At 37.4% G+C, this 10,885-nt stretch overlaps 1 protein-coding gene across 2 annotated transcripts in view; it reads left to right on the forward strand.

Annotated features, from left to right (window-relative positions):
- CCDC82 (coiled-coil domain containing 82) overlaps nt 1–9,633 on the forward strand; it is a 499,168-nt gene extending 489,535 nt beyond the window's left edge. For both annotated transcript variants that reach the window (XM_044071219.1, XM_044071218.1), the window contains one exon: nt 9,132–9,633. In XM_044071219.1, the coding sequence (XP_043927154.1) occupies nt 9,132–9,197 (66 nt within the window). In that variant the 3' untranslated portion in view covers nt 9,198–9,633. The remainder of the gene's footprint in view (nt 1–9,131) is intronic.
- The last annotated feature ends 1,252 nt before the right edge of the window (nt 9,634–10,885 follow it).

Consider the following 10,885-nt stretch of genomic DNA (forward strand, 5'->3'; position numbering starts at 1 on the left):
TAAAATGTGCGTGGCAATCTAACAAAGCCTGCATTCTTGTTATTTACGTGATGCAGCTGCATCGTCATTATTCAAAAAATGCATACAACTACTACTGAGAACTCGCTGTAGTGCATAATGTAGGGATCACACTACAACTCTGCACTTCCTTCATTAACTAATAGCAAAAACTCTGTGTAGTCACATACGTTAGCACTCCCTTACATTATTTACAATTCAAACTTTCAGTGTGCACTCAGAGTTAGTTATCTTACTTGATCTTACTTGATGCAGCAAGTCTTTCACCAGAAATGAGCAAAGATGAGGTACTGGGGAAACGTTTTTTTTTTAGTTATTTCCCCATCATCGTGTGTTTAGCACAGTTGTATCAGTAAGAGAATTCAGCACAACATAAATGCTCCTGCTATTTGTTTGTTTTTTTTTTATTGCATATACACACAGACAGACACGCAGCCACATACAAATATAAATTTGTTTTCCTTCACTTTTGCAGGGGGGGCACCCACTAATTTAAATAAACCAACTCCGAGATCGCACTACATTGAGGAAGAGAGTAAGTACAATTACACTATGAATATTCATGATGTCCCAGGCAAATCTACATGGCATGTCAATCATGCATCATTTGCATGTTAGCCCAGTTGATTGTTCACGCATTGAAGTCAGTATCAACTGCCATAATTTTAGTTCTTTAACAAGATTTTATATGAGAATTTTACAGTGGATGTGGTCGATTCTTTATCAACTAATGTCAGCTCAAATAAGAATCACTCAGACATGCAAAAAATTCCTTTGGGGGGTGTATTCAATCAGATCAGGTTCTACAAGGGTGTCCTGTCATTCTCCCTCAGCCTGAGGCCATAGTGACCATGGACACATCCGAGATTGGGATGGGAGGGCTCCTCCTGGAAAACAGTCCAAGGCACTTGGCCCCCCCGAAGAGGTCAGTATGCATGTCCGGGAAATGAGAGCATTACTCTTAGCATTGCAGGCCTTCCAAGACTCTCCCTTTCAGGGCTATATCAATTCAGACAGTATGCCTGTAGTCTGGCACATCAACAAACAAGGGAGAACCAGGTCTTACCCCTTGTGTCAAGAAGCCCTCAGAGTGTGGCAGTGGACAAGTTCTTCCAACCGCTTTCTGATAACAAAGTGCATTCCAGGGAGTCCAGTGTGATAGCCAACAGATTGAGTAGGTCTATCTAATACCTCATGAGTGGTCTGTCAACATCAACGTGAGAAGTGATTTCCCGTCAATGGGGCCGGCCTTGTTGCAATCTATTGGCATCTCCCCTAAACAAAATGTGCAGCAGCTATTTTGCCCTGATCCCTCCCTTGGGGGAATCACTGAGGGATGCTCTATTCCATGATTGCCCCCCCAGTCTTTTCTGTGCCTACCCTGCAACCCTCCCCAATTCCCAAATTCCTACAGAAAGCCGCCCGATTGAAGAGCAAAATAGTCCTTACTGCACTTTACTGGCCTTGACAGATTTGGTTCCCTTTTCTCTGGCCTCATCTACTTTACCCACCTTGGACTGTGGATCCGACTCCAAACCTCCTGTCTTACCCAACAGGCATAGTTCACTTGGATGGATGTCTCAAACATAAAGCTGACAGCATGGTTTCCACTTCCGTTAATAGCCAGACAACCTATGGTCTCATCCCCTGTCCTTCATATATTTTTGTCTTCACATAAAGCTTCTGCGAGAAAACGTTACAGAAGTAAGTGGAAGAGATTTGTGATTTGGGCTCATCAAAAACATACTGACCCTTTTTCACCCACTATACAAAGTGTCCTTGAGTTTTTAGCAACAGTTTTCAATGAAGGGGCTAGCTCCTCAACCATTAAAGTTTAATTGGCAGCCATTTCTAACTTCCATATCTGAACTGAGAATTCTTCCCTGGCTTCATGAGGCAGTCTTCTGTTGAAACCTCCTGATAAAGATCCTACTACACTATGGGGCTTGAGTTTAGTACTACAGGCTTTAATTCACCCCCCCCCCTTTGAACCAGCAGCAAAATGTGATCTTAAATTCCTGACCTGGAAAACTATCTTTCTAGTGGCCACTACCTCCGCTAAAAGAATTTCTGAGTTTCAAGCATTGTCCTCTAAACCTCCCTACATGCTTTTTTCATAGGGATAGAGTAACATTATGAACCAACACTTTTTTCCTTCCTAAGATGGTGTCAGATTCCAACGTTAACCAGTCAGTTAAGCTGGCTGTCTTCTTTCCAGAATTTAAAAAGAAAGGAGAGTACATGTTGCATTAGTTAGATGTTCATAAGTTAGAAAATCTGATCAACTGTTCATTTCCTTTGCGGAATCCAAACTTATTAAATCAGTAACAAAAGTAACTTTGGCAAGATGGCTTACCAACTGTATGTCTTTTGTTTACAATAAATTTTGTGACTCATTACCAAAACATTTAAGAGCTCACTCAACTAGATCCATGGCAGCTTTGTCCGTGTTGTTTATCTAGACATTCCATGGATGACCTATGTACAGCTACAACTTGAGCTAATCCTCTACTACTCATTACAGACTAGATTTGGTCTCGAGGGGAAGTGCAGCCTTTGATTCAGTCATGCTCAGGAATATCCTTCCTTACAGTCCACCTGGGATTTCATGTAGCTGGGGATTCTGTCCCAGTAGTTGTTGACAACATCGGATAAAAAAGTTGTGTATTTACCATAACATTCCATCTGTGTTGTCCATTTTCATTCTTCCTCATCTCCCAGCCCACTGACCACCCCCCCCAATCCTTTGGCAAGATAGACTTCCGGATGAACGAGAGTTCATAAGGGCACCATTGTGCCTTATTTTGAGCTCCAGATAATGGCTTTTTCTGTTCGGGATATTATATTAATATTTTTTACTTTCTCATCTAGCAAACGAGGTCTAAGGTATGTTAAGGGTTGATACATTGTGGGGTTGGGAGGAGCTTGAGTGCTTTTAGGTTACCACAGCTATAGTAACGTCCGAGTCGGATCCAAGGATTGGATCTGAACCCAGTAGTTGAAGAATGAAAAAGGACAACACAGAATGTTATGGCAAGTTCATAACATTTTTTTACATTTCCTTACTTTGATAAATACTGAGTTTGTGGATTAGAGAATATATGCTATCCCTGTGTTTTCCAGAAGTCTCTTGTGTACTGTTTTTAGGTGGAAAAACATTTATATTCTTCCCTACAGAGGGGTAAATCTTTATTTCTGTATGTGAATTTACGCCAAGTAAAGCCACTGTATTGCTGATATACTGTCAAGTGTGGAATAACAATAAAAATCTTCCTTCAACCCCACCGTCAGTAAAGTCCAAAAGCAGCTTTTGTGCAGGGACTTAATTTGATGCCGGCAGACATGAGATCTAAGCGTATATTAATTAAGGCATCTGGATGTCATTTTGGGATTCGAAAATGTAGTTGTCATAAAGAATGAAATGAGATTTTTCTAAGCACCTGTATTTAGCCCATTCCCCAAAGTGAAGACACCTCACAGTCAGTGTATGCTGAGATAAAGAACATATCTGAGCATATGAAAACAGTCCTGTCTTGGGTTGTGATTTGTTGTGGAGCTGACTAGTAAGAAACATTTTATTTGAATTTATATTGCATTTGTTATCACTATTTTTAACTGTTTGTAGGTAGGAAGAGACTGCTTATTAACAAGCTTTACCTTGATTTATATTTTGTTGTTTTACCTTTAGTTTCACTTTTGGTTGTGAGAAAGGGATAGGTTTTGGACAGGCAAGCTCTAGCCACCACAAGGGGCTTAGACAGCTATAAATTTACACAGACTGCAGAGAGGAAAATTCTGAGTGAATTAAAACAATCCTGTCTTGGTTTGTGATTTGTTGTGGAGTTGACTGGTAAGAGAAGTTTTATTTATTTTTACTATTAAAAGGAGGTGCGACTGCGAGCTATAGTGAGCAGAAGCTACTGCACTTTTGCGTGCAACGTAAAGAAATGACAACTTTTGTCTGGCTGGTAGAACTTGTATGATCAGAACAAATTTCTTGTATTTTATTATTTAGTTGTATATTGCTGGTATAATTTTTTGTCATAGAAGTTGATTTAAGTTCCTTTGAATTCTTTGCTACTTTGTAATTTTTTTCCTTTGCAATATTTTATTCAATTAAAGCTGAATATGGATTCCTTAAATGAGTATGCAATTAACGATTTGCTAATGCACAAGTATCTTGTACAGTGTAATAAATGCTATTTGTATTTAAAGGTAACAGCTGATAACACTGGTGAACTTTGTTCCTCGTGTCAAAAGTTGGATGATTTGCTTACCATTGTTAGAAGCAAATCTCGATTTAATGATGATTGCACTTGTGCAATTGGCATGGCTTGGAGAACGTATCATATATTGACTGGACTGATGAACTAAGTAATGTTAGGCATAGTACAAGTAGAACATATTTAGGAAATGATGCATCTATTTTCTGCAAAGAACATTCAACTCCAGTGAAAGATGAGGCCCCTGAGAACTATGAAATTGTGGATGCCAAGTAGTCAGCAATCTGAGGATCTGGTTTATTTAGAAGGAAACAAAAAAGGAAAGAAATGAAGTTCACAAGAAATAAGGAAGAAAAAGAAACCGACTAATGACTCTAAAGGAAAGAGAATATGTAGTAACAAAGATTCTGCTTTGTTATGTAACACACTGGTGACAGGGAATGAAGATATCTATCAGAAAACCCTCAGCCTACAGAAAAAGGCATCACCTTTCCAATGGCAAAGGTAGAAAAAAGGCAAGGGGCAGGTGAAAAGGAAGAAATCACAACTGAATGTGGAAGGATTGAAGAACATTACTGTAAGAAAAAAGAGAAAGACAGATGTTGACTACATGGCTCAAGCTGTGGATTTACAGTGCCAGCTGGATGAGAATTTAATATGCAATGAGAACAGTGGAATTAATAAGACTAATAGTGATGAAGATCTATCCTTTGTAACAATTGATAGAGCTGAAAACTGAATTAGAAGCTGAAGATTCTTCAGAGAGGTCAATAAAGATATTCTTGTAATTGGAGATTCACTTATTAGGGGAACTGATACATATATTTGCAGAGATGATGATGAATATTGAGTAGTGTTATGCTTGCCAGGAGCAAAAATAGAAGATGCGAGACCAGCCTTGGAACACCTTAATGTAAGGAAGTATGGATCTGCTTTTATTCATGTTGGTACAAATGGCACCAACAAAGATTCTCCGACTGTCAGGAACTGACAGCCCTCCTAGATAGTATAGCTTGTACTGGTGTTGGGACATATTTTTCACAAATCACCTATAGAAAGGATAGTCAGGTCACTGTGAATGAAAAGATGTTTTGGATAAACGCCTACATGGAAAAAATGTCCTGTTTTAAAAAATGGAAATGTAAAGAGCATCCAAGCTTTCTTTTGGACACACGTGTTCAGACAGGATGGTGTGCATTTGTCTAGATCAGGGAAGAGAATTTTTGCAGCAGATATTTTGCAATGTTTGACAAACACCAGCCAGGATTTTTGCCATGTCAGAAAAGTAACCGTTCACAGATGGCAACATTTGATGCATCTCTGATGGTTGTTAATGCTAGGAGCATTAATAATAAAGTGTTTTTATTAGAAAATTTGCTACGTTCCCACAAAATTGATGTTATCGTTTGTGAAACATGGTTAAAGAACAATGACTGGAATCCAGTTCTGTCAGGGTATAAATGTTTTTACTGTAACAAGACATTCTAACAAAAAATCAGGTGGAGGTGTTATGATAGGCATTAAAGATAGCTATGAGACTTGTGATTATTACATATTCAATGATAATACGAATACTATAGACTGTGTAACTGTGACAGTAAAGACAACCCTGGAACATATAACAATTGTTGGAATCTACAGACCAGCAAAGTCAAGTGCAGATGACCTAGAGGAATTCTTACATGAAATACAGGAGGGAAGAATAATATTAGCTGAGGACTTAAATTTACCAGAAAGAGACTGGAATAATATTGATTCAATGTTAGTAAAGAAATTATTCACAGAGTATGTTCAGGAACAACAAATGCTTCGGATTGTAAAAAAAACCTACCAGGGGATGGAATATACTAGATTGTGTGTGTTCCTAAAGAAATTACTGTAACTTCAAGTCAAGTTTTACCACCGTTGATGTGCAGTGATCATGGGGTCATAAAGGTTAATTTGTTGCTAGATAATTCTGACAAATTGAAATCTAGGCCAATGCACAGAAGGTTAATTACAGATTATAGGGAAGCAAAAAAGTTGCTATATAAAACTAACTGGGGTGAGGTGTTCAGTGGAAAAACTGCAGATGGAATGTGGAAAGTTTTGAAAGAGAAATTGTTTGAGGTCAAAGAAATGTTTAACGTCTGGATCTAGGCACGTAACATCAGGGGGGAATATTTCCCTAAGAACAAGATACCTGATTAAGGTGAGAGACAAAAAATCTAAGAAATGGAAGAGAGGTCGAACTACAATTTTGAAAACTGAAATAAACGAGCTGGACAAACAGATTAAGCATAGTGTTAGACAAGATCAAGAAAAATTTGAAGAAATTTTATATAAAGATAGTGAACATAATAGGAAACCTTTTTATAGATGCATAAGATGTGGAAGAAGTAGATACACAAATTGATAAACTGTGTGCAGATTCAGACACAGATTATAGATATATTTACAAAATCTTATCCAAAACAGTTTGGCTTCACAAAAGGGGTGGTAAGTTGTGCTAATGACATCCAGGTAACCCCAGATACTGGAATCAAATTGGATTATATTGAAAAGGAACTGTGCAAACTGGATCCATACAAAGTGCAGGGAGGAAACTGAATAAGTAGCTATGATTTGAGAACACTTAAGCAAGAACTTACACTGCCATTACATCTGTTATTCACTAGGTCATATAAATATGGGGAGATTCCTCTATATTGGAGACATGCACTTTATTAAACCTGTCTTTAAGGGAAAGAGGAGTAGGGCAAACCCAGAATCATATAGACCCTTAAGTCTACTTTCATGTTGTGGAAAAATAATGGAGAAGGTAATACTGGATAAGTTATTGTCAGAACTGGATAGGATGGGACTTGAAACCATATATCAGCATGCATATGTTGAAAATATATCTATTACCACTTGTAACATGATGTTCTATAACAATATAATAGCTATGAATGAAAAATTGTGATGTGATTTATATAGATTTAACTTCAGCATTTGACAGGGTCATGCAAAAACACTGATCAGTAAATTAGTACAACTAGGTATTGATGTACTGTTGATAAGATAGATAGCTGCATGGCTTACAAATAAGACATGGCAAGTATTGCACACCAACTGGACAGGTGAAATCCTTGGTTACAATCAAGGTGTCCCACAGGGCTCTGTACTAGGCCCTTACTGGTTTAGATTGTATCTTTTAGACCTTACTTTTTCATCTGAGGTGTTCAAGTCTATATGCTGACAACCTGAAATTTGGTAAACTGATTACAAGTGTTACAGATCAGGCATGCCTGCAAAATAATTTGACTAAATTGACCATTTGGGCACAGGAGAATAATGTTGATAAATGCATCAAAAACTAAGCATATGAGATTTGGGAGACATAAACTGAAAGGTGAATATTTAATACAGCACACAGTGATTGAAACTGTAGACTCATTTAAGGACCTGGTTATATGGATGGATTCAGTTATGAGATGTTCTAATCATATCAACCAATTGGCTAATGATAGTTATAGAATCATAGGTTGTATAAAAAGATTTATAAAGTCTAGAAAATCAAACATAATGAAGTAATTGTTTGTTAGTTACATTAGACCCTAACTTGAGTATGGGATAACAATTTGGAAACCCTATAGGAAAACAAGCATGAATAAACTGGAAAGAGTACAGCGGAAATATACTAAGGGCATCCATGGATGTGAAAATCTAAGTTATTATGAAAGGCTAAAATATCTGAACTTGTGTCTCTTACAGATATTTAAGAGATCTTATTCAGGTATATAAGGCATTTAGGGACAACTGCCTCTGGGAATGTTTGGGGTTATCAAAAAGTACTAGAGAATTGTCAGATAACCTATGTAGAAGATTTTATAGGAATGAGAAGTGTAGTAATTAGTTCTGTGACAGAGTAGCTGATGCTTGGAACAGACTACCAAATTACATTAAAGCAAGTACTAGTTTAGATATTTTTAAGAACAGCCTGGACATTTATTATGGAAACAAGTGTTTTGGCATATTGGCAAGCTAGAAGGGCTTTAATGCCCATGCTTGAAACATTTGTATGTATGCATAAAGAGCGCCACTTACAAAAATGAGATGTTCTAGTCACATTCACAATTTATTTTGGTCACAACTTAGATACTCAGTTACCCTGTAGAGCCAGACTTTTAGGCACACTAATATTTAGTCATGATTGCTGGCTTTATATGTACATCTTTTCTGCTTTTGAATAAAGATTAGATAATCTCTTGAAGCTAAATTAAACGAAGAAACCACCCAGAGAGCAGATGACAGGCTTTCCTGTTTTACTTCCTGGGCAGAAGTGAGGAAAATTTTAGAAAAAAAAAACTGACATAACTTATCTTCTAAGTTCTAACCAAGTGAAATAACAACTCACATGGCTTTGACTATGATGTCATATTACTCTGTGACCTGTTGGGAAGGGAAGCATTATGTTGATTATCAGTGTGACAGCTTTACATCTGCTTTCAGGTTACAGTTATTTTTTTAATTAGTACAGGGTATTTCATTAGTACATTATTTGCAATAACAAAGTGTATTATTATGAAAGCAGTTTAAGTAGATTATTTGTTATAATTAAAATGTTTTTATTTAAAAACAAAATACTAAAAAACTACAAAAAAAAAATCTTTATTTTTCTCTCCTGACACGCTGACTGTACTTTTTGGTGCTAAGTCTGGATCCAGGGCAGAAGGTTTGTCTTCTAATTTAGATGCATTTTAAGACTTTTTTTCATTAAGCTATTTTGTCAGAAGTCCGAGTAGTTGTTGAAAAGGAGTTCCTAACTGCCAGGGTGCTAGAATCAAATTTAGATGAATGGCACTTTTAATTTACTATTTATAATTCTGGATTTTTAAATTGTTTTATTCATTTTATTTCCTCTTACAGCAGTATGACATTCTTGAAAAGCTCTTAGATGAAGCAGATGTCTTCCAGGAAGAGAAGCTGGATTAATAGCTGAACATGAATGGAGATATCATTTTAACTTCAGTAATATACACACACAGAATGGACATGCCCAGTAATTTTAAAATGTTTCTAATTCTATGATGCTTTTAATGCATATAAAAGTATTGTACATATTGCGTATGTTTACTTTTTCTTTAATCTGTAATGTGGCTACTTGATGTTTTAATTGATTCAGAACTCCTAATTGCAAGAATGGAGTGATTATTTTATATATTTTTATATATATTTATTTAAATAATGCTTTATTGTATTCGGCATACATTGTTTATTCTGTTTACTATTACAGATTAGGTTTTTCAGAGATTATCCATTGTAACTGAGCAAAAAGTTGATAAACAGTTTTATGTTTTGTCATGAAATTGCGCCTGTGACTGGTACATGTAAAGTGTTTAATAATAAAATCTGTACATACGGGAAAATACATCTTGTTGGATTGTACAGTGAATAGCTGCAAAATTAGGCATTTGTCAGTGTTGCAAATGCTGTAAATACCACTTGCTGGGAATATTTGACATTGTGGCATGCTGTAGTCTCCAGATTGCTGTCTAAACTGTTTGTAGATATGATTTCATAGTGAGCCGCCTGTACTGTCCCCTGGTAGCATAGCTATAGCCTTCACTGTATGTTCTGTCCAGGCCTGCTGATCAAAACACATAGCTGGGCTACAAGTGTTTACAAACTGTGTGTGCATGTAATGTTCACAACTGAGATTGAGAGCTCTCATTTGGTCTTTGAAATAATCTCTTCAACTAGTTTAAATTCAACTGTGTTTTTCTCCAGCTGCTGTGTTTTGTGGAAGACATAGACCCCTCCTACAGATGCATGCCATATCACATACCAAACTAGGAGAGCCCATTAAGCCCCGTGTCTACCAGTTATTTTGTATTATAAGCACAATTCAGATCTTGAGGCTTAGATTTGTCTTGAAAAATTTCTTGCTGCTAGCGTCTAAAAAAGTATATGCCTTCAGAGGGCTAATGGACACAGATCATGAGCTAAAACCTGTACTTGGCAGGGTCTGTGCAGTCAGAGTAGCTGTGGATGGCAGCATTCCAGTCCCAACCACCTGCAGTCAAGTGAAGGAAAAACTTTAAGCCTACCTTCCCTCTTGTAAAAGTGTGCTGGCTTTGAATGCCTGCTGCAGGTATCACTTGAAGGGTTCTTCTTATGATCCCAGGCTAGTGTTGGAGCACCAAAAGAAAGTAAAATATTAAAGGTTATAGAAGGCAGACATGCTGACTTTGGTCATATTTCCTGGTGGTAAGACCATTCACAAGATGGCCTTGTGAGTCCCATCTTTTGCCAGCTGCCCATGACTAGTAAGAGACTTGGCAAGCATCATTCCTCACTGGACAATGAGAGGCCCTTGGGAGAAAGCATCCAAGGGTGTTAATGCTGCCATTCCTCTGACAGGCAGCTGGAAACTACCTGCAACTAGCCTTCATTCTGGGGACAGTCCCTCAAGTCCACCCGCCAGTGCTCAGTGGTTGCACTAAGAATAGAAGACTCTTCTCACCAAATATGTCCCTAATCCAGTAGTACTTGATTACCTGGGTTAAGATTAGTCCACCAGATCTAGCAAGGCCCTAAGGTTGAGTTTTTTTTTTTTTTTTTTTATTTAGTTGGACCTTTCCTTGCATGGTGCATGTTTGGAGGAACATAGGCCAATGCCA

The sequence above is a fragment of the Protopterus annectens genome, chromosome 5.part0 (assembly GCF_019279795.1).
Source record: "Protopterus annectens isolate FY-2018-M chromosome 5.part0, PAN1.0, whole genome shotgun sequence".
NCBI lineage: Eukaryota > Metazoa > Chordata > Ceratodontiformes > Protopteridae > Protopterus > Protopterus annectens.